General features: G+C 45.8%; 1 protein-coding gene across 1 annotated transcript in view; it reads left to right on the top strand.

Moving 5' to 3' along the window:
* The window catches only part of PLXNC1 (plexin C1), a 151,119-nt gene that overhangs the window by 34,705 nt on the left and 91,392 nt on the right, over positions 1 to 25,022 (top strand). The window contains exons 5-9 of the mRNA XM_040344126.1: positions 4,860 to 4,974; positions 5,534 to 5,699; positions 8,766 to 8,853; positions 11,650 to 11,743; positions 23,051 to 23,101. Coding sequence (XP_040200060.1) covers positions 4,860 to 4,974; positions 5,534 to 5,699; positions 8,766 to 8,853; positions 11,650 to 11,743; positions 23,051 to 23,101 — 514 coding nt within the window. The remainder of the gene's footprint in view (positions 1 to 4,859; positions 4,975 to 5,533; positions 5,700 to 8,765; positions 8,854 to 11,649; positions 11,744 to 23,050; positions 23,102 to 25,022) is intronic.

Genomic DNA, 25,022 nt, shown 5'->3' with positions numbered 1-25,022 from the left:
CTAAGTTGCTATCCCTGAACGTCCACGGGCTCAACTCTAATAAGAAACGACATTTAGCACTAAGGGAGTTCAGGCAGTCGGGGGCAGAGATCATAATGGTACAGGAGTCGCACTTCTCCAAGGGTGACTCCTTTACGTTCGCGGCTAGATATTTCCCCTTAATATACCAGGCCTTTAGCTCGCGCAAACGGGCAGGGGTTGCAATTCTGGTCAAACGGGGTACCCCCTTTACCTGTACCGACACCTACATTGATCCCCTGGGCCACTTTATCATCCTGAGGGGAACGTGGCATTCGAGAGACATAACCCTGTGTACCTTATACGCCCCCAATGCCCATCAGCACAGATTTCTGGGCCGGGTTCTCGCCCGCCTGGCCCGTTCCCCCCACGGTTTATTGGTGGTAGGAGGGGACTTCAACCTACCCCACTCAGCAACCTGGGATCGCCTGGTAGTGAACCCCCGAGCCTCTCAGACTAGGGCCCTGCGGGACTCTAAGCTCTTCCGCCAGCTCACGAGGAAACATGCTCTATTTGACGCATGGCGGGCGCTTCACCCAGGAGATCGCCAGTTCACCTTTTATTCATCCCCCCATCACACACACTCACGCATAGATTACTTTCTAGTTAATAATACCACGCTACGTGCTACCAGTTCCGCACAGATACTACCCATCTCCTGGTCCGACCACGCTCCCATCACGTTGTCCCTTGACCTGACCGCTCCCAACCGCAGGCCCTGTAACTGGCGACTGAATGATTTCCTCCTGAAGCACATCCCCTCCAAAACGGAGATAGAAACTGCTCTACAATTGTACTTTAGCGAAAACGACACGCAGGACATATCCACCACCACACTATGGGCCGCTCATAAAGCGGTAATCAGGGGACGCTGCATGGCCATCTCATCGGCCCTTAAGAGGAACGCTGAGTCAGCTAGGAAACAGGCGGAAGCGCAGCTTCGAGCCCTAGAATCCCGTCTCCAGACCTCACCCTCCCTGACGCTTCTTAAACGCATTACCCTAGTGCGGTCGTCACTCCGGGACCTCGCGCTGGGTCGAGTCGAGAAGGCCCTTGTCCGCCTTCGTCAGGTATACTATGACAAGGGCAATAAGGCGCAAGCTCTATTAGCAAGGAAGCTAACCGACCGCTCCCTCGCTTCCACCCCGCACCAGGTCCAGGACAGATCGGGCAACACCATATCCCACCCGCAAAGTATTGCGGACGCATTCGCTGCATTTTACGCGGATCTGTACAACAGGCCTGAAATTCCTCATAACCCACCCACCCCCGACCTACTTGATAGGATGACACAATACCTGACACAGGCGGGCATCCCTCGGCTACAACCAGAGGACCTGATCTCCCTTAATGCCCCCATCACGGACGAGGAGCTAACCCGGGCCATTAAGGCCCTCCCCGCCCACAAGTCCCCAGGTCCGGACGGGTTTCCATACGAATATTATAAGACCTTTCTCCCCACACTTCTCCCCCACATGACTAAACTCTTCAACGCCTTTCTACAACAGACCCCCATCCCGCAGGATATGCAGCGATCATTCATCACCCTCATTCCTAAACCTGACAAGGACCCCTCACTATGCGCAAGCTACAGGCCAATAGCCCTATTAAACTCAGACCTCAAAATCTTTACGAAGGTCCTCTCCCTCCGTTTAAACGTAGTCTTGCCCTCCCTGGTCCATAAAGACCAGGTGGGCTTTGTCCCCCTCCGCCAAGCGGGGGACAATACGAGAAAGGTGATTGACCTAATTGACGTGGCGGGCAGGGAGGGCTCGGAATCTTTGCTCCTAAGCCTGGACGCAGAAAAGGCGTTCGACCGCCTTGGCTGGCCCTTCATGCTCGCCACGTTGAAACACATGGGGTTTAGAGGACCTTTTCTCCAGGCGGTCCGACACCTCTATACCAACCCGATATCACAGGTAAAAACTCCCTTTGCCACTTCGTCCACCTTCCCTGTCACCAATGGAACCCGCCAAGGGTGCCCGCTCTCCCCCCTACTCTTCGCTCTGTGCGTCGAGCCCCTAGCAGCGACGATCCGCGGTAACCCGGACATTCGGGGTATTCCAGTAAGGGGGAGGGAATTTAAGATCTCCCTCTTTGCTGACGATATTATTCTAACATTGACGCGCCCCCGCATCTCCCTGCCCAATCTTCACGTCGAACTTGAACGATACGGGGCCCTCTCGGGATACAAAACCAACACCTCCAAGTCGATGGCCATGCCGATAAACATACCCGAACCAGAGACCCTACACATGCAGTCGGTATTCCCATATCACTGGGAGCGAACCTCCCTGAAATACCTGGGGGTCCATCTGACCCCGGACTTTGCATCCCTGTACCAGGCCAACTTCCCCCCCCTTTATAGCTCGATTAGGGCGCTGATCCATAAATGGAAGCCCCATCAGATATCCCTTCTGGGCCGGATAGCGGCCATAAAAATGGTGATCCTCCCAAAGCTGCTATATCTGTTCCAGACCCTTCCCATCCCAGTCCCATGCGCCCATTTGCGAGCCCTACAAGCGGACCTCCTCCGATATGTGTGGAACTACAAGCGCCACAGGATCCCACGCTCGGTCATGACGGCGGCGCGAACCGAGGGAGGCCTGGCCTTCCCAGACCTGGTGAAATACTACCAGGCCTCACAGCTACGAGCAGTGGCATCATGGTTCCCCCAGAAGTCCTACAATAGGTGGACGGAGGTGGAAAAGATTTGGCTGGCACCAATTCACCCCAATAACCTCCTCTGGAACGCGAACGCGTCAGTGGAGCCAGGACGGTTGCTAGGCTCCATGCAGCAGCTTCAGCGCATATGGAGGAGGCTGGCCCAAGACTGCCGACTGAAATCTGATAGTTCCCTGCTGACTTCCTTTCTCTATAACCCTAAAGTACCGACAAGCCTCACCCACCCGATGTCATGGCCCTGGGCCTCGCGAAATTTATTTCATTTTGGCCATTTAGTAGATCCCAGGTCCCGCACCCTACACTCCTTCGCTGATCTTCAAGCCAAACATGACATTCCACGACAAGCTTTCTTCAGCTACCTACAGATTCGCCACTACGCCCACACAGTAGCCCCTCGGCTCCTCTTCTCGAAGCCAACCCCATTTGAGCGCATTATACTAGAGGGCACAGCTCGAAGGGGCCTTATATCAGACATATACCAAATTTTAAATGAACACTCCTTCCAACAAAACGGTAAACACGCCTATATGCTTCGATGGGAGAGGGAGCTTGGGGAGGTGCTCTCAGAGGAGGAGTGGGGAGCGGTTTGGAGACAGGCGGCCAAAAGCTCTATCTGTACCCTTTATAAGGAGAATGCATACAAAGTGCTGTTTTTCTGGTACCTGACCCCGGACGTGCTCCATAAGATCTACCCTTCCACCTCTGACCGGTGCTGGCGATGCAACCAAGCTAGGGGCACACTGTTTCACATATATTGGGCCTGCCCCTTGATTGTCCCGTTCTGGACTCAGACACGAGAGCTCCTGACCCGCCTCCTGGAGGTGCCCATACCCCTCTCCCCGAAACTATTCCTTTTGGGCCTGTCCCAACCTCGCATAGCCAAACCTTATAAGAAGCTGTTAAGACACATTATCACGGCGGCAAAGTGCTTGATAGCACTAAACTGGAAAAAACCGATGCCCCCATCCCAAGAGGCCCTCTACGTTAGGGTCAAGGATGTAGAACTCATGGAGAAAATGACGGCTAGGATCCGGGACAAACTGGAGGAACATGACCTTGTCTGGGAGAGGTGGCATGTGAGGGAGGACCCGCCGTGAGCCGACGACAGACCACCGAGGTATGCTACCACACCCACCCCTCTTGCCTGCCTTTCACCCTCCTCTCTCTCTTTTTCTATCCTTTCCTTTTTCTTTTTTCTCTTGTCCTTTTTCTCTCCCTCCTCACTTGCCTCTCCCACTCACCCATCCCCCACCTCCTCTTTCCTTTCTCTCTTTTGTTTGAATCCTGTTATTATACAAGCTACTGATAGTACGAATAACTATGAAACCACTGTGTAAGCACATTAAGCTGGAATTGTATACCTTTTCTTTTCTCTTACACCAGATGTGTTGCCATATTTTGTACTGTCCTTTTTTTTCGAAAATAAAAAACTGTTATTTGAAAAAAAAAAAGTGTCCGATGTGTCCGCCATAATGTCGCAGTCATGAAAAAAATCGATGAATGCCGCCATTACTAGTAAAAAAAATATTAATAAAAATGCCATAAAACTATCCCCTATTTTGTAGACGCTGTAACTTTTGCACAAACGCCAATCAATAAATGCTTATTACGATTTTTTTTTTACCAAAAATATGTAGAAGAATACGTATCGGCCTAAAATGAGGGAAATTTTTTTTTATATATATATTATTTGGCGATATTTATTATAGCAAAAAGTAAAAAATATAAAAATTTTTTCAAAATTGTCACTCCATTTTTGTTTATAGCACAAAAAAAAAAATGCAGATGTGATCAAATACCACCAAAAGAAAGCTCTATTTGTGGAAAAAAAAGGACGTAAATTTTGTTTGGGAGCCACGTCGTTACGACCGCGCAATTTTCAGTTAAAGCGACGCAGTGCCGAATCGCAAAAAGTGGCCTGATCTTTGGCCAGCCAAATGGTCCGGGGCATAAGTGGTTAAAGGCTGTTAGTCAAGTAGTTAAGATTACTCTATTTTTTTTACTTTTCTTATACTTATTGACTATTTTTATGGTATGGTATTTTTTACCAATATAGGTTGACTAATTTAAGGGATTATGGGTAAATCACATCATAACTGAATACAAAAATATGTTTTAAAAACTTTCATGCATTTGGTTTTACTGTATTTTATTAGGTGTACCATGAAGGCAGAATGTTCAACATCTACTTTATTGGAAAATTGGATTGAGAAGTCAGAGGAATATGGAAAATGTTTTGGAATCCATGTTATTTCAGCGGATAAGAACCAGGTATTCTTTTCAATGTCATGCTGCTTTGCTAATTTTGCATTATAATAATATATGTCTTTGCAAGACTAAAGCCTCGTACAGACGATCGGATTTTCATCGGACAAAGCGTAGGACTTTTGTCCGAAGGGCGTTGGCCAGGAACTTGTATTGTATATAAACAGCAAAGAATTGTTGGCAACAAACACGAAACTATGTGGTTTTTCAGCTCTTTAGCACCACCCTTTGGGCAACGTCTTCTAATGTTGTGTTATGGTGAGCATTGCTTCTGAGCATGCGTGTTTGTACTTTGGAGTTTTGTCCGACAACACACATTTGTTGGCGGACAATTTTAAAGCATGAAATCCCAAATTTTTGCGAAAAATCCGACAACAATTGTCCGATGGAGCATACAATTCCTGTCAGATAATCCGATCGTGTGTACGGGCCTTAACAGTTTTTTTATCCTTTTGTTTCTAAACTTTTAAAAGTGTGCCTGTGGCTTTGGGACTAAAATGACTCCAAATCCTTCATTGCCGAATTTGTTTCTAAGCAAAGTTTTATGTTTTTTTTATTCATGCAGATCACAATAAGCCTCAAGAAAAATCCTTCATTACTTGGTAGAAATAGTAATTGGAGTTGTGAATTTCAAAAGGAGGACACTAGGGAAGTTCTTTGCAAAGGAACTGCTGGCCAACGGTCCTTGAACTGCTCCTGTCCATTTAAAACTGTCCAGTCATCTGATAGAGGTATACCTTCTATTTATACTGGGCTACAATGTTTTGTTATTTTCAGACATAAATTGAACACATTTTTTATTGTTTTTAAAGCATACCATGAAAGTGATTGGAAAGGTAAAAAAGTAGATAAAATAATATTTACAAACACGTCTATACTCACCTGCTCTGTGCAATGGAATTGCACAGAGCGGCCGCAAACCTCCTCCTCTCGGGTCCCCTCGCCGGCGCTCTTGGCCCCTCCTCTCTGTCCAGTGCCCCCATGGGAAGTGCTCATATATGCTCGCTCCCAAGCCCTGTTGCTGCATCCATTGACACAGACAGCAAGACTCTGCCTCGCACCCTGCTCCCTCGTAACTGGCTTTGTAGGACAGCACTACGAGCCAATAGCTCCGGTGCCCCGGCAAAGTCAGCGAGACCTGGAAGTGAGGGGAAATAAGAAGAGCTGCAGACATGCAAGGCACTGGGTGCAATGAGGGCTCAGGTAAGTAACGGGGAGGGGGGAGATGCTGATGCCTAAACATTTTTTACCATAATGTAAGGAATGCTTTAAGGCACATAGGCCCGGATTCATAAAGACTTACGCCGATGTATCTTTATATACGCCGCGTAAGTCCACGGATGCGCCATCGTATCTATGCGCCGTATTCACAGTACAAGATAGCCTGAATTTTGGCTTCCTACGATCGACGTAAGTCTCCTACGCTGTCGTATCTTGGGTGCATATTTACGCTGGCCGCTAGGGGCGCTTCAATTGATTTACGCGTCTAATATGCAAATGACCTAGATACGCCGATTCACGAACGTACTTGCGCCCGTCGCAGTAAGCTATGCCGTTTACGTAAGGCGTACGTCCGGCGTAAAGATAAACCACCAAATAGCTGGTCTAAGTCGTGTAGGGTATGGACGTCGGAACTTCCGTCGGATTTTACGTTGTTTGCGTAAGTCGTACGTGAATGGGGCTGGGCGTATGTTACGTTCACGTCTTATGAATTGAGCCGGCGTATCTTAGGGAGTAAATTCGACGTGATTCTGAGCATGCTTCGGCGCTTCATTTACATGGGGTCACGATTCATTTTTATACAACACGCCCACTACCTGCCTACTTTAAATTAGGCGGGCTTACGCCGGCCCATTTACGCTATGCCGACGTAACTTACGGAGCAAGTGCTTTGAGAATACTGTACTTGCCTCTCTATGTTACGTCGGCATATCGCAAATGAGATGCGCTACGACGATCTAAGATACGCCGCTCTACCTGAATCCGGCTAATAATGTTTAGGCTTTAGAACCGCTTTAATTCAATATGTAGAATATATCTTGATGAGTTATATATTCTATTGTTTGGCAATTTTTTATGTAGTGAGGTTTAAAATGTAAATGTAAAGACCAATGATGATGATGTAAAAATGTGGTAATGTGAAAAAAAACTATCGCAAAGCTTGTCTTAAAGTGGTTCTAAAGGTTGGATTTAAAAAACAAAACAATAAAAAAACATGCTATACTTATCTGCTCTGTGCAATGGTTTTGCACAGAGCATCCCCGATCCTTCTTTTTGGGTACCCCGCTGGTGGTCTTATCTTTTGATAGATGTGTAGTGCATTTTATATACAACTATATAGATCAGACCTAAATGAGGGACAAAAGAGGAGGAAAGAGGGACAGAGGGACTTTGTCCCAAATGAGGAACAGTCCCTCGAAATCAGGGACAGTTGGGAGCTATGCATGCGGCTACTATAGGGCCTGGAGTTGGAACGGGGCCCCATTAGTATGGCTGTCAAGGCAACTATTTGTGTACATGTGAATATAACACATATTCATCACTGTAATATTAAGAGTTGGAGAAGTTGCTGTTGACAATGACCCTGTACCTTAAACTGTGTAGGGGGTTCTTCACTGTTAGGGCAATAAGGATATGTAACTTTCTCCCACAAGGGGTGGTGACTGCGAGGAGTATGGATATTTTTAAAAGACTTTTAGATGTACATCTTAAAAGACACAACATACAGGCATATGGGAAAGCATTACAGACACTGATACAAATGCACCCACATAGGCTGAACTGGGTGGACTGTTGTCTTTTTTTGGCCTTACCTACTATGTAACTATGTAATGAGTAGGTCAAATGTTGAAGCTGCCATGAAAACTTTAGGAGGATTGCAAAATGTTTTGGATCTGCAATCTGTGGAGACTAATGCCCTGTACACACGATCGGTTCGTCTGTTTTCATCGGACGAACCGATCGTGTGTGGGCCCCATCGTTTTTTTTTCCCATCTGTAAAAAAAAATAGAACCTGTTTTAAAAATTTGTGATGGTTTAAAACACGATAGAAAAAAATGATCGTCTGTGGGGAAATCCATCGGTCAAAAATCCACGCATTCTCAGAATTCTCTGAAGCATTGAACTTAATTTTTCTCTGCACGTCATTGTGTTTTACGTCACCGCGTTGGACACAATCGGATTTTTAACTGATGGTGTGTAGGCAAGACTGATGAAAGTCAGCTTCATTGGATATCTGATGAAAAAAATCCATCGGTCCGTTTTAATCGGATGAACCGATCGTGTGTACGTGGCATAACAGTGATTTAAGTACCTTTGCTAATTATTTCTGATGCCTCGTACACACGTACAGGATTTCCCGAGGTGAAAGCCGAGAACCTGCTCGGTTCAGTCTCTCCCCTACACACGGCCAGTTTTCCCGACAGGAAAACTGCAATGGTACTTTGGCCGTGAATCCTGGCCGTGTGTATGCTCCATCGCAGTTTTTCCTATAGGAAAACTACCAAAAACCACCGGACAAAAATCCGCCGGATTTCCCGGCGGGAAAAAAGAGAGCTGGTTCTCTTTTTTTGTCCGGCGGTTTTTGGGATTCCCGGCCAAATGCTCTCCTCACAGTTTTCCCGCCTGGAAAACTAATCGTGTGTACAAGGCTTAAGGCGTGCCATGGTACGCTATAAAGAACTTACAATGTCACAGAGCAGCAGAAAAAGTGTCTGGAAGAAAAAGACACGCTACGTTTTGTTAAAAAAATAAAATAAAAAATGGTATTGTATTTATTACTTTATTTTGCCTTTCAGATGTATTGACTGCTAAAGCAGCAAGCACACATCTAGAGATGTTAGAACATTTCCAGTTTAATAATTGCTCTCAGTATTCACAGTCCAGGTAAATATTGACCACTTTCTTTTCTTCACATATTGTTATTGTAGTGCATGTTGGGACTAATTTTACCGCTTTGTAGCTTAGTCACAATACCTTTTCTTTGTCTTTTCTTTTGTTCTATCTTATGCTGGATACATTACTTTAGATACAATAGTACCTTAGCGTAATTTGGTCATGGTTGCCATGGCAACATCTCATACTATGCTAAGTACCAGTAAAAATAGTTGAATACTTTGTCATTATAATAGCTGCCTTTACCTCAGTCTGGAGATTTGGTTGTTTAAATATTTAGTAAATATACACAAGGACATCGCTACTGGTTTACTGTCACTTACTAAGGAAATGGATGCTCTTAAAGCGGAGTTCCACCTATAAAATTTACTTTACAGTATTCATCAGCAAATACATTTGGAAAAACATTTTTTTTTACTTACTTACTTGTCCAGGGCTGTTGCTATAGGGTCCCTTGAAACCTGACCCTTCCCCCTCCGTGGCGCCTGACGTCATTTACCTCGACGCCGGTGCTCGCTAGTGCTCCTGGGAGATGTGTCATCATTTCCCAGGAGTCACTGGGCATCGCAAAGGGCTAGAATCATGGTATTTGATAGGCTTATCATGGTTGCCATCACAACGGGGCGGGCACTTCTGACGACGACGCCCGTTGTGATGGCAACATCATAAGTTTCCTGTGGCACTTGCTGTACTTACTGCGCATGCGCGAAAACGAGTGGTGCATGCTGGTAATGCAGCAGCACTGTATCCTGGAAGTTTATACTTGTGGGCTTCGCCTGCCCACAAGTAAGATGGGAATTCCCTAGCAGCAAAAATATATGGTAATTTTTCTTATAAAATATGCACAAAATCGGCGCTAATAACGAGACTATTCATTCGTTAAAGCGGTGTTCCTCTCTCCTATTGGCCTATTGGCCTGGCAGCTGGGTGAGGAGGAGGGAGCCCTGCGCTGACATCACGGGCCACGGCCCGGATTCCTGTAAGTGTGAAAGGTATCCTGTTCCCCCGAAAGGTGCCAATTATGGCACCGGAGGGGGGGGGGATCCGATTAACGGAAGTTCCACTTAAGGATGGAACTCTGCTTCAATATACATTGGATGATAGCAAGAGATATATCTTTTTTTTAAATCATACACATGATTGGAACCGCTTTAAAGAGCTACAACCTATTTTTAGCTCTTTAGGGCCAGTTCACACCAGAATGTGCAAAAGTACGACGAGTGCGCCTTTAAAAACACCCTGCACCAAACCACATAGTACTGCAGTACGGTGTGGTGGCTGTAATGCATATTTGTAATGCCGCATACACGCTCGGAATTTCCAATAACAAATGTTCGATGGGAGCTTGTTGTCGGAAATTCCAACCGTGTGTAGGCCCCATCGGACATTTTCTGTCGGATTTTCCGACAACAAAAATTTGAGAGCTGGTTCTCAAATTTTCCAACAACAAAATCCATTTTTGAAAATTCCGATCGTGTGTAGACAATTCCGACTCACAAAATTCCACGCATGCTCTGAATCAAGTACGAGACGGAAGCACTCGGTCTGGAAAAACAAGCATTCGTAATGGACTGAAAAGCAGAAGGCTGAAAAGCGCAAATCGTCTTTCACCAAACTTCTACTAACACGACTGGTATTGAACTTCCCTTTAATAGTGTCATCGTACGTGACCGTGTTATTGGCGTTTGGAATTTCCGACAACATTTGTGCGACAGTGTATATGCAAGACAAGTTTGAGCCAACATCGGTCGGAAAAAAATCCACAGATTTGTCGTCAAAATGTCCGATCATGAGTACGCGGCATTAGATGCGTTTGGGGTGCTATTAATTAATAGTACCTGCACGTGTGAAAAAAAGGCAGTGCATTCCAATGCGATGCGGGATATGCAGTAAAGCGTTCCCCACACTACAGTTGGTGTGTACTAGGCCTTGAAAATTTTAAGTACATGTAAACACTAACTGAATGACATTTCTTTTGCTAAACCACTGTTTTGGCATACACAATTAGCAGGCTTTTTTTGTTTCTCATAAAATACTGTTTTTGCGTTTTTGTCATGCTTTGTTGCATATCAAGACTGCCAATCTCCTGCATCCTCTATGCAGCCACTTCCTGTCTATGTGCATACAATCCAGTAAATGCTGATGTTATTTCTCATGATGGGTTTGCTGACCACAGCAGACCATGCCTGTGCTTTTAGTCTCCATTGAGAGAGCGTGTGACAAGGTGACAATGCAAGAGAACAATTTGAAGACAGGGACAGAGCATTGTCACCCTATAACAGGAAGTGCCTAAAAAAGGGCATCCATGGCAGGATCACCAGGCACTGATTTAACAAAAGTTATAGATTTAAAGTTGAACTCTGGGCATAACAACTTCCTTTCAAATAAATTCTTCAATAGTAATAGATTATATATATATATATATATATATATATATATATATATATATATATATATATATATATATAAAAAAAAAACAACACTTTGTGTGCACACTTTGAGAACCCAGTTATTACTTCTACTATAAAGTAGCAATGACATCATCATTGTACTGCACATAGGCTGTGGGAGGGACCCAGCAGGGGGCGGATACAAGACCAGACACCCTGCACAAAGATTCACACTGGATAAGTAAGAATTACATATTTCCGCCCTCTTATTATTTATAAATGGTCTTCAAGGTACTAGAAAAGGCTGTTGGAGAATGGAAGTCAGCAATTGGTTGTTGGGTGCTTATAAAAAGAAATACTTTTATTAGGACAATAATTGAATATTTTCCTGTTGCAGTTGCTTGGAGTGTATATCAAATGGATGTCTGTATTGCATTAGTGAATCTAAATGCAAATCTCCCCTGACTCCATGTGCTGCTAAAGCAGATGAGGTAAATATAATGACTGTTATGTACATGTCTCTTGTATATCATTGTGGTAGCAGTGGGTTAAATGGGGGTGCTTTAACCCTTTCAACTTGTGAACAAATTTCCAGCTGCTATAGCAATTTTTTTTTATTTTCCCCTCATTTTTTTTTATACTTGACAACCTATTTGATTGATAGAGAAAGAAATCTTCCTCAATGAATGTGCAAAGGTCAGGAATAATAGTATTAAATATATTGTATTTATTAGTATCAAAAATGTATTTAAAATAAATTAGTAGTATAAAACATACATACAGAAGACACGAAAAATATGGTCTGTGGCCACAAGGCAAAAAAAAACCCCAAAAAAAACCCTAAATGTCAGTGCAAATACTGTAGGTAAACCAATCGCCAGGTTTTTGGTTTGCATACAACATTGTTTACTTTTTTTTGCCTTGTGACCACAGACCACATTTTTCAAGTCTTCTGTATGTATGTTTTATACTGTTAATTAATACATACGCTATATATAACCCTTTCATGACTAAGCCTATTTCTGACATTTGGTGTTTACAAGTTAAAATCTATAGTTTTTGCTAGATAATTACTTAGAACCCCCAAATATTATATATATATATATATATATATATATATATATATATATATATATATATATATATATATATATATATATATATAAAATGGCGACTGTTGCAATATTTTATGTCATACGGTATTTATGCAGCAGTGTTTTAAACGTAACTTTTTGGGAAAAAATACACTTTCATGAATAAAAAAAAAAGTAAAGTTACCCCAATTTTTTTGTATAATGTGAAAGATGATGTTACGCCGAGTAAATAGATACCAAACATGTCACGCTTTATAATTGCACGCACTCGTGGAATGGCGACAAATGACGTTACCGAAAAATCTCCATAGGCGACACTTTTTACGGCTACCATGTTAGAGTTACATAGGAGGTCTAGTGCTACAAATATTGCTCTCACTCTGACGATCGCGGTGATACCTCACATGTGTGATTTGAACACTGTTTATATATGCAGGCACGACTTCCGTATGCGTTTTCTTTGCTGCGCGAGCTCGCGGGGACTGGGGCACTTTAAAAAATATATATATTATTTATTTTTACATTATTATATTGTGTTTTAAAAAAAAAAATCATTTGATCACTTTTATTGCTGTCACAAGGAATGTAAACATCCCTTGTGACAGTAATAGGTGGTGACAGGTACTCTTTATGGAGGGATCGGGGGTCTAAAAGACCCCTATTCCCTCCTTTACACTTCACAGTATTCAGATCGCCGAAAATGGAAAATTTGGAATACTTAGGCCCGGATTCATGTAGCACTTACGCCGACGTATCTCGAGATACGCCGCGTAGTGTCAATGATACGCCTGAAGATAGGCTTCCTCCGACCGACGTAACTTTCCTACGCCGGCGTATCTTGGGCGCATATTTACGCTGGCCGCCTCATTGCAAATATGCAAATGAGGGAGATACGGCGATTAACGAACGTAGTTGCGCCCGGCGCATAATATACGCGGTTTGCGCAAGGCTGGGCGTAGGTTACGTTCACGTCGTATCTTAGGGAGTATATTTGACGTGATTCTGAGCATGCGCACTGGGATACGTCCACGGGATGGCGCATGCGCCGTTTGTTCGGCCCATCATTTGCATGGGGTCACGCTTTGTGTGGCACGCTATCGCTAAGATGGGCCCCGTTCAGGCCTCCCACGGCGGTGGTTGAGGCCTGCCTGTGAGCAAGAGTGATACAGCTAATTTCTTTGCCGGAGGACGTACATGTCAGCCCGCAGAGGAGTGTGACACATCGGACTTGGACTTTGTCTGACGATGGGGATGATAGATGGTTCGAACCAGAGTTTCCCGAGTCTTCGTGGGGTAAAAGCTCCCGAGCCAAAAAGTCCCGTAGATGCAAGAAACGCTTCGGCCATGCCGCACCACTTGTGGGTGTCCCACAGTTAACATGGGAGGTTGGAGTGCCAGGTACCAGTGTCGTTAACCCCATGCCTGCTCTTCTGCCTGTATTGAAGAGAGCTCCCAATGCTATCGTCCTACAAAGATTTGGGAACCCCCGTACCTTGCCGCGGCTGGCCCTCCTACAGCCCATCTTCATGAGAAGGGTGGCCATTGATTTTGGGTGGGAATATCCCTATGTACCTCCCGCCCTCATGCCTGTAATTGAAAAGATGAGAGAGGACTGGTACCAGGATGCAATCTGGGAACACTTGAATGTACCAAAGGCCGACCGCAACACAAAGTATGCATTTGTCTGTGTTGGCCGTCGTTTCGAGGATTGCTTGAGAGACTGGAGCCCTGGCCGGTACATTTTCAGTGATAGAGTGGTTCTTAAATGTCCTGGGAAAGTGGATCAAGTTTTCTCTGTTACCACTACAAATCAGCGAGAGGACATTATCACTCTGCCAGATCCAAGGTTCTACAAGTAGGCCCAATGCCTGCGTTGTCACCTTTATTCATTGCTTTAAAGAAGTTACGGACAGGAACTGTTGCCCCTTTCCAGTTTTTGTTTTCATTCCACTGGATCCACACTTTGTTGTTTGTGCAGAACTTTGGGGGGTTTGAAAAGTTAGTAAGTATAGGGTCTTGCCGGCTTCTTCACAGCACCAGGAAAAAGAAAGAAGGAGAGGAAACAGTTTTTATGTCTCTCTTTTTCTATTGATTGTTCTGAGTGAGCAATGGACTGCCTTACCCTGGTAGTACCAGCGTGCTGACCACTAGGGGCAGTGTTCTGCAACCTCTACCAGCACAGAAAGTAAAGACTATTGTACATAACTATGTTTTCTTCCTTATCCTTGTAGAGCAGGGGTGGGGAACCTACGGCCCGCGGGCCGCATGCGGCCCGCAAAATCATTCCATCCGGCCCCCCTGTGCCGCTGAGTGTGTGCCCCGAGTCCCACGAGCAGGAAACCTTTTTTTTTAGCCCTTCCGCCTGGTTGGCTGGTGGAACTGTCTGTCTCTCTCGATGTGGGAGTGGCGGGGAACACCAGCCAACCAGGCGGAAGAGCTGAAAAAAACAGATAATGGCAGCGATTGGCGGGCAGTGGAGTGGGAGGCGCTGTGCCTCTGCGCTGACGTGTGCACGTGTTTACAGCGCGGTGGCGGCGCGCCAAGTTTAATTTTCTCCATCTCCAGCTGCAAGGTAAGCAAACACTCTCCTGTACCGCTGGGGAGAGAGAGACATTGAGCAGCGCTGAGTAGAGAGTTGCTGAATCTAACATAAGTAAACCAGCAGGTGATTGCCCTCTGTTCAGCGCTGCTCACTGTCTCTCCATCTGCATGATTAATGCAGGAAAGAACAGAGCTGGGGGGGTGTCTGTGTAAATCTAAAGGGGTCTAGTGGTGCAGAGTGTTGCTGTGTAATGTAAAAGGGGTCCAGAGTGCTGTGTAATGTAAAAGGGGTCCAGAGTGCTGTGTAATGTAAAAGGGGTCCAGAGATGCGGTGCTGTGTAATGTAAAAGGGGTCCAGAGATGCGGTGCTGTGTAATGTAAAAGGGGTCCAGAGATGCAGTGCTGTATAATGTAAAAGGGGTCCAGAGATGCGGTGTTGTGTAATGTAAAAGGGGTCCAGGGGTGCGGTGCTGTGTAATGTAAAAGGGGTCCAGAGATGCAGTGCTGTATAATGTAAAAGGGTTCCAGAGGTGCGGTGCTGTGTAATGTAAAAGGGGTCCAGATGTGCGGTGTAATGTAAAAGGGGTCCAGGGGTGCGGTGCTGTGTAATGTAAAAGGGGTCCAGGGGTGCGGTGCTGTGTAATGTAAAAGGGGTCCAGGGGTGCGGTGCTGTGTAATGTAAAAGGGGTCCAGGGGTGCGGTGCTGTGTAATGTAAAAGGGGTCCAGAGGTGCGGTGCTGTGTAATGTAAAAGGGGTCCAGAGGTGCGGTGCTGTGTAATGTAAAAGGGGTCCAGAGGTGCCGTGCTGTGTAATGTAAAAGGGGTCCAGAGATGCAGTGCTGTGTAATGTAAAAGGGGTCCAGATGTGCGGTGCTAATTTTTAAGTTGATCATTTTGTACGGCCCCCAAATGATGTTACAAAAATCCAAATGGCCCTTGGCAGAAAAAAGGTTCCCCACCCCTGTTGTAGAGGGGGAAAAAATACATAAATATAATTATTGTTGTTTTATATGCCTCAGCACTTAATGAATGTCTCTTTGGGAGAAAGGGAAATTTTGCCCTCTGACGAGAGGGTGCAGTTTTAATTCCAATCTTAGTGATTGTATATATATATAGTTATTTGGATGTGTCTCTGGGAGGAAAGGAGATTTCAACTTAGTTGGCAGAGGTGCAGCTCCAGTTCACCCCTCAGGGATCATAAATTTAAATAATTAATGTACGGTATATGTGTTTTTTTGGGGGATTCTTCCAATTTTTAGGTAGATTCACAGACAATCGGCTAAACTTGCGGCGGCGTAGCTTAGCCTGTTTAGGCTACGCTGCCGTAAGTTAGCTAGGCAAGTACATGATTCTCAATGTACTTGCCTGCTAATATACGGCGGCGTAGCCTAAAGCGGGCGGGCGTAAGGGCGCCGAATTCAAATGTCTTTGAGGGGGGCGTGTTTGATGGCAATGAGGCTTGACCTCACGTTTTTTACGTTTTTCTTAACTGCGCATGCGCCGGGCGCCTACATTTCCCAGTGTGCATTGTGGCTACTTACGCCGCACGGGCCTATTGATTTTGACGTGGACTTAAACAACGCAAATCCCGATTCGTGGATGACTTACGCAAACGACATAAAAAATTTGAATCTCGCGGCGGGAACGGCGGCCATACTTTAACATTGTTATTCCACCTAATAGATGGAATAACTTTAGGCCTGCTAATGCCTTACGGAAACCGAGTAAATCGACTGCGGCGGCCGGGCGTACGTTCGTGAATCGGCGTATCAACTCATTTACATATTCTACACCGACCGCAATGGAAGCGCCACCTAGCGGCCATCCAAAATATTGCAATCTAAGATACGACGGCGCAAGCCGTCGTATCTTAGATATGTTTAAGCGTATCTCTGTTTGAGCATACGCTTAAACATAAGTCGGCGTAGATTCTGAGTTAGGTCAACTTATCTACTGATAAGTCGGCCTAACTCTACCTGAATCTACCTATTTGTGTTTTGCAGGTGGAGTGACCAGCTATCAACATCTGTCGGAGAATGGGGCAGAATAGATAGCCAGGATTGTAAAATGTTCTGTGTATCACTGTACATAAATGCTTATATGATAATGCTTTAAAATGTTTCTAAATTTTCTATTTTCTTCTTTTCTACTATCCTTTTTTTGTTATGCAGATTCAGGTCAGGTATTCAGGAGTGAATACCCTTTCTTGAGACACTGAGGACAGTGTCTATTCAGGTAGGGGGAGTGTGTAGCGCCTGTGTACTTTATAGTACCGGCAGAGCTTTTGTTCTCAGAAAATAGGTGCAGGAACTCAACCACGATCCCGTTCAGATTTCACAAACAGTAGAAGGGTCTTAATGGGGCATTAAATACCAGGATTGCATTACATACAGAGTGCAGAGTTCAGGGGGGTTACACACAGAGTGCATAGCTGTCACTTGTAAACACAGAAACCAGACTTCTGTGTTTACAAGTGATTGTGGTGAGCAGGCACCAAAGGGTCTGAGCCAAAGGTGGTGGAACTGAGTTCCTCCAAGTTCCCCCTGAAAAAAGCCTGTACCGGTGCTAGTCAAATTTAAGGGTAAGATCAGAGTGTAGTTAGACCAGGGCTGGAGGTGTTCCTCCAGCCCTGGTGCTGCAGGTGGCAGCAGTGGAGTCAAGGTTTGGGTGCTCTTTCCCAGCAGCCAATCAGGAGGGTTTGACTTTGCTGGGAGGGGTATTTATGGGGCACACTCCATTGGTCCTGGGTCTTCTTCGTCCAGTGTGGCACCCACCTTTAGGGTGGCCACATTACGGCGCCCCGGATGTTATGGCCTACCTGACCGGGGGGGGGGGGCACGCTGTGTTTCTGGTTTCGGGGCCATGCTAGCCCGGAGAATCTGAACAGCGACGGATACCCAGTGAGTGACTGGGTTCCCACCTTTGAGGATCCAAAGCTGTACTGCTGTTCGGTGGGGAGTCAGTCTGAGGAGCACAATTGAGAGGCTGACGGTCCAAAAGGGCCTGGACAAACCACTGGGGATCGAGGTAGCCGGACACTGAGGGATTGATCACCTGTCAGTCGGTACCTGGGCGACAAGTTGAAGGAGATCCAGGCGTAACTCATCTAAGGAGGGATATCTCCAAGAATTCAATCCAGAGAGGGCCTGTGGCAGAGGTATCTTTCTGAGGCTCACCGAGGAGGGTCTGTGGCAGAGACCTTTCCTCAAGTTCAAGTTCACCAAGGAGGGTCTGTGGCAGAGACTTTTCCTACAATTGTTCGAGTGATACTCCGGCTGCCAGGTCAGTGAGAGAGGCCTGTCCGGGTACGCTAAACCCACTCCGGCAGGAGTAGCGCAGAGAAGTGTTACGATTGGGAGCAAGACTGTTTCCCTATCCTCACGCCTGAATCTGCTATTCTCACTTCTTCTTCAACTTTACTTTCCTCACCATAAGTTTACTGTTTTTACCCGGCTGGGTAATGAAGAGCATAGCAAAGAGCACCTGTCGTGGACATTCCTTTACTTCTACTATATGCAATACGCATCATTTACCCCTAGAAATTCGAAAGAGCCATGAGGTAATGTGCCGCCCAAACATCCAGCAGCTCCTCCGGGGGTAATGCTACATTAAAATTATTTGCTGCTGTCATATGCTCTTTCAGTGCTGCTTACCTGAACTGTGGGTCTTCACAGAAAGAGTTATGCCGCGTACACACGATCGTATTTTCCATCGGAAAAACCTTGGATGGTTTTTCAAACGGAATTCCACTCAAGCTTGGCTTGCATACACACGGTCACACAAAAGTTCTCTGAACTTTCGACCGTCAAGATTGCAGTGACGTACAACACTACGACGAGCCAGGAAAATTAAGTTCAATGCTTCCAAACATGCGACAAATTTATTCCGAGCATGCGTTGGAATTTTGCGCATCAGAATTGCTACAGACGATCGGATTTTCCGATTTTTTCAGTCAGAAAATTTGAGAACCAGCTCTCAATCATTTGTTGGTGGAAATTCCGACAGCAAAAGTCAGATGGAGCCTACATACGGTCGGACTTTTGCTGTCAGAATTTACGATCGTGTGTACGGGGCAATAAAAGTGGGTAGTGCATGCTTGAGTTGATCTGTTAGCCTGGATAAGGAAAAAGGAAGGAGGGAGGAGCAAGGGAGAGTCTTGCCATCCTAGGTTATGGGGCTTTGTGTCTCTATTGATGTATACAGTGTAGAAAGATACAACTCTAGTCCCTTTATGTGAGGGTAGCTCCATAGGACACTGCAAGAAAAAGAGCCACCCTGAAAAAAGAAACCTGGGGCAGTGGACATGGCACCTGATTCAATTGGAATGTAGGCAAGTATTGAAAGATAAATAAGCTGTATACTCAGTAAGAAAATTGAATTAGCTCCTAAAAGTGTTAAAAAAAAAATGCGAGTTTAAAATCACAAAACAATTATAGACCTGTATCTAAGGCAGTAAGGTAAGTAAAGCTGCACCAAAGCCTGGGATGGACTGGCCATTGGGACTCCTGGGAGATTCCCGGTGGGCCGATGGCTCAGTGGGCCGGTCGGAGGTCTGCAGCGATCTACCCATCAATCACGACAGCTGGCGCTTGACGGGTAGATCGAGATTTAGCCACTTAGCCAGCATGCAGAGTAGCGCAGGCAGCAAGCGTGTGCAACAAGTTCTCTCTCATGTCTCGCTGCGGCTGCTCCCCACCCCCCGGCGGCCCCTCCTCTCTTCTCGTCCAACCCAATTTGTTTGTGACATCATCTGGGATGGACGAGAAGAGAGGAGAGGCCGTCGGTGGGCGGGGAGCAGCCACAGCGAGACATGAGAGAGAACTTATTACACACGCTTCCTGCCTGCGCTACTCTGCATGCTGGCTGGTAAACAATGTGCCCTGATGTGCGCCCTGTGCCCCCGTGTCCTGATGTGCCCCATGCCCGTGTGCTGATGTGCCCTGTGTCCTGATGTGCCCTGTGCCCTGATGTACTATGTGCCTTGATGTGCCCTGTGCCCTGATGTGCCCTGTGCCCTGATGTGCTATGTGCCCTGATGTGCTCTGTGCCCTGATGTGCTCTGTGCCCTGATGTGCTATGTGCCCTGATGTGCTATGTGCCCTGTGCCCTGATGTGCCCCGTGCCCTGATGTGCCCCATCCCCTGATGTGCCCCATTACCCGAGCTGCTGTGCCTCAATGTGGTGTGCTGTGATGGGCCCTGATGTGCTGTGCCCTGTACCCTGATGTAATGTGCCCTGTACGTGTTGTGCCCTGATGTGCCCTGTGCCCTGATGTGCTGTGGCCTGTACCCTGATGTGCTGTACCCTGATGTGCTGTGCCCTGTACCCTGATGTGCTGTACCCTGATGTGCTGTGCCCTGTACCCTGATGTGCTATGACCTGATGTGCTGAGCTCCCAGGCTCGTGCATGATATATGTAAATCACCTGTCACTCACAGCATGGGGGAAGAACTGACACCTATTTCTCTGTGTGTCAGTTTTTACCTCACTGAAAAAAGATAAGAGGACTGCTCAAAGCTGGATTAACTCTTTGTGGCAAGACTGAGCATAGATGACATGAAATTCTATACTGTACAAGGTGCAAGCCTTAAAGTGGAGCTCCGCCAATTTTTTTTTACAATGTTTTGCCAAGTCAGCAGCTATAAATACTGCAGCTGCTGACTTTTAAAATAAGGACACTTACCTGTCCAGGGCACCCATTATGTTGGCACCCCAAGCCAATCTCTCCTTCAGGCTCTCAGGTGGAGGCGCCGCCATCTTCCGTAAGAGAATCAGGAAGTGAAGTCTTACGGCTTCATTTCCTGGCTCCCTATTGCACATGCGTGACTCGCGCTGCCCGTTCCCACTAGTCCTGACTGTTTTCTGGGACCTGTGTGCCTCCCAGAAGACAGCGGGGGGGAGCGGGAAGTGGCATAGATACCCGCAGGTGGCTCGGGTATCTATGCCCGGAAGTGGGAGAAAAATACCTGTACTACACAGGCATCTGCTCCCCCTCCCCCTAAAAGGTGTCAAATGTGACACAGGAGGGGGGGGGGAGGGTTCTGAAAGTGGAAGTTCCATTTTTGAGTGGAACTCTGCTTTAATTATTATGATTTTTTGGGGGGTTTACATCCACTTTAAATATATAGCAAGAACTCCTCTTGCAGGTTTTCCCACTAACTCTGCATATACAGGTGGTTCTCAAAAAATTAGCATATTGTGATAAAGTTCATTATTTTCTGTAATGTACTAATAAACATTAGACTTTCATATATTTTAGATTCATTACACACAACTGAAGTAGTTCAAGCCTTTTATTGTTTTAATATTGATGATTTTGGCATGCAGCTCATGAAAACCCCAAATTCCTATCTCAAAAAATTAGCATATTTCATCCGACCAATAAAAGAAAAGTGTTTTTAATAAAAAAAAAGTCAACCTTCAAATAATTATGTTCAGTTATGCACTCAATACTTGGTCGGGAATCCTTTTGCAGAAATGACCACTTCAATGCGGCGTGGCATGGAGGCAATCAGCCTGTGGCACTGCTGAGGTGTTATGGAGGCCCAGGATGCTTCGGTAGCGGCCTTAAGCTCATCCAGAGTGTTGGGTCTTGCGTCTCTCAACTTTCTCTTCCCAATATCCCACAGATTCTCTATGGGGTTCAGGTCAGGAGAGTTGGCAGGCCAATTGAGCACAGTAATACCATGGTCAGTAAACCATTTACCAGTGGTTTTGGCACTGTGAGCAGGTGCCAGGTCGTGCTGAAAAATGAAATCTTCATCTCCATAAAGCTTTTCAGCAGATGGAAGCATGAAGTGCTCCAAAATCTCCTGATAGCTAGCTGCATACACCCTGCCCTTGATAAAACACAGTGGACCAACACCAGCAGCTGACATGGCACCCCAGACCATCACTGACTGTGGGTACTTGACACTGGACTTCAGGCATTTTGGCATTTCCCTCTCCCCAGTCTTCCTCCGGACTCTGGCACCTTGATTACCGAATGACATGCAAAATTTGCTTTCATCCGAAAAAAGTACTTTGGACCACTGAGCAACAGTCCAGTGTTGCTTCTCTGTAGCCCAGGCGCTTCTGCCGCTGTTTCTGGTTCAAAAGTGGCTTGACCTGGGGAATGCAGCACCTGTAGCCCATTTCCTGCACACGCCTGTACACGGTGGCTCTGGATGTTTCTACTCCAGACTCAGTCCACTGCTTCCGCAGGTCCCCCAAGGTCTGGATCGGTCCTTCTCCACAATCTTCCTTAGGGTCCGGTCACCTCTTCTCGTTGTGCAGCGTTTTCTGCCACACTTTTTCCTTCCCACAGACTTCCCACTGAGGTGCCTTGATACAGCACTCTGGGAACAGCCTATTCGTTCAGAAATTTCTTTCTGTGTCTTACCCTCTTGCTTGAGGGTGTCAATGATGGCCTTCTGGACAGCAGTCAGGTCGGCAGTCTTACCCATGATTGCGGTTTGGAGTAATGAACCAGGCTGGGAGTTTTTAAAAGCCTCAGGAATCTTTTGCAGGTGTTTAGAGTTAATTAGTTGATTCAGATGATTAGGTTAAGAGCTCGTTTAGAGAACCTTTTCATGATATGCTAATTTTTTGAGATAGGTATTTTGGGTTTTCATGAGCTGTATGCCGAAATCATCAATATTAAAACAATAAAAGGCTTGAACTACTTCAGTTGTGTGTAATGAATCTAAAATATATGAAAGTCTAATGTTTATCAGTACATTACAGAAAATAATGAACTTTATCACAATATGCTAATTTTTGGAGAACCACCTGTACACCAGACAACATTCTTGCTCCATCTGTGTATTCTACAGTACATTATAGTCTCTATCTTTTGCAGCCATGGGGATACAAACAATTTGATTCTGTAATCTCTTTCCTCCAAAGCCCAAAATATAAGGGCAATGTATTTGGGTTAGAAAATGGCAGACTCTGTGTCCACTTTTGGTATCTCTCTGTCATTTGTCGTTGATTATTCCAAAATTATTCCAAAAAGTCTTTAATAAGTCTTTAATAGAAGTCAGGGCTTTGGGTGGTTGTAAGAATAAGCTGTAGGGCTCCTCATAAGAAATTGTTACCGCCAAAGAATGTTGATATCAGTACCAAAGTACATTTGTTTGCAAGGATCTGATTTGATTGTTTATTTTATTTTTTTAATTTCAGACTGATTGCAAAACCATAGAGCATACGGCAGCCATTGGACCATCATGTGGTGTAAGTTTTAAATAACTTTTATTATTTTTTTCTAATAACGTATAACTTTGCTTTGAAGGTGTGAAGTGGAAGATTATACTGTCAGACAGGGGAGGGCTGGCAGCCTTAGGCCTGGGGGGCAAGTCCAGTCAAGTGGCCCATAGGGCGTGGAAAAGTGATGGATCAAGGAAAACAGTCTAAGATTTTTCATGATCAAAAGAGTTCGCACAGAGGCCCCCCTTACATCAGAGTCTGCACAGAGGCCCCCCTTACATCAGAGTCTGCACAGAGGACCCCCTTATATCAGAGTCCATATACATCAGATCTGATGTAAGGGGTGTTCTGGGAAACTTGATTTAAGGGTGCATGCTGTGGACTATTGTGTAAAGAGGGTCTCTGCTCACCAAAGCCTGCCCCCTCCCCTTTAACAAAGTCCACAGAGCACCCCTTTTTATACACTAGGAGGCAGGAGAGACTAGAGAGGGTGAGCTTACCAGGATGGAGGCTGAGGCACAGGCAGGCTGTCTGATGCTTTTTTGGGTTCAAACTTCCTGTCCAGTTCCCACACATGCCTGGGGAGTGTGGGCAGACTCAGAAGGAGGAGCAGCAGATGAGCTCTATCTCTCCTTGTGTCTGTGCAGAGAGAGAAGGGGATGTCATCGCTGGTGTGCGCTGAGGCTGAGCTATGTGTGAGACGAGACATAGCTCAGCTCTGCAGCCATCTACCTCGGAGCTGACACAGGCACGCCTGCACAGTGGGAGGTGAGCAGCGGCCATGACCTGTGTTAACAGAGCTCCAGCAGGCATATTCCTGCTCTGCAAAAACAGCATTTGGTAGTGGCGGCCGGTGGCTGTGCATAGTGTCACCAGCCGGGGGGGAGATTTCCACCCTGCCCCCCTGCCAGCCCTCCCCTGCAGAGGTGCTGAGAGTAACATTATATCTGATCAGATGTTTTTTTTCACAGCATTTTACAAGAAGTTTAAAGAGCTCATAAGCATGAGATTGTAGTCATACTGGGTGGGCAACCAACCCCAGGCAGAGGTAGGCAGGAAAGGAGGATCTGAGAAGGGTAGTCAAACAAGCCAGGTATTTCAGGAACGGGTCAATTCAATAACAGGTAAACAGGAACACAGGTATAGCTGAAGAGACAATCCAGCATTGATGCTCAGGGGATTCACGTTTAAATAGGGCGCCGCACGCCGGGATTGGGGGGGAACGCCCATGCGCACAGGCGCGCAAATGCATCCGCGCGCTACCGCGCATGCCCGTTCCGAGTCCTATACGATCCATTCTAAGTGTCCCCGCATGCGCAATAGTGCTCACAGGCCGGGAATTCCCTGCTGACACCCGGAAGTGGGTGTTTGCAGCACTGGGTCTCTGACATCCTATCTTACCTCTGACACTTTGGGTTCCATTCTGAAAAGTCACGTTAGTAATGAGAAACTCACACAATGTTACTGAACCACTCAGAAATGTTTACTGTGGTATAAAATAACACAAGGAAAGGGATTATGAATAACAAATGAATGAACACAAGTTATGATTGACAGAGGTATAATTCTGTGCACATATAACATGCACTTGTAACCTGGTGACAACCTGAAGGGGGTATATGTGAACAGGTGCACAGGGAAAAAGATCCTTAATACTTTTAACACATGGTATTGAATACCTTCCCACTGAGGCCTCAGCACACAGACCAGTACCAAAAATGCACAACAGTAACTACAGTAAAAAAAATGCAGGATCTGACTATTTCTCACTAAATGTCTCCCCCTAGGTTGCAGTTCAGGGAAGAACTCCAATGTAGTACAGTTTGTAAAAGAAGAAAGTGGTAAATGTTCCTCAACTTCCAAATGTCTTCAGCTAGCCTTATATTATACTTGCTTCTAATCCAAAAGAACAAAAGGGCAATGGTTGCAGAATAAGATGCTAATGATT

Source organism: Rana temporaria, chromosome 3 (assembly GCF_905171775.1).
Source record: "Rana temporaria chromosome 3, aRanTem1.1, whole genome shotgun sequence".
Taxonomy (NCBI): domain Eukaryota; kingdom Metazoa; phylum Chordata; class Amphibia; order Anura; family Ranidae; genus Rana; species Rana temporaria.
The sequence above is the reverse complement of the archived record's forward strand: the minus strand, read 5'-3'. Positions and strand labels throughout refer to the sequence as shown.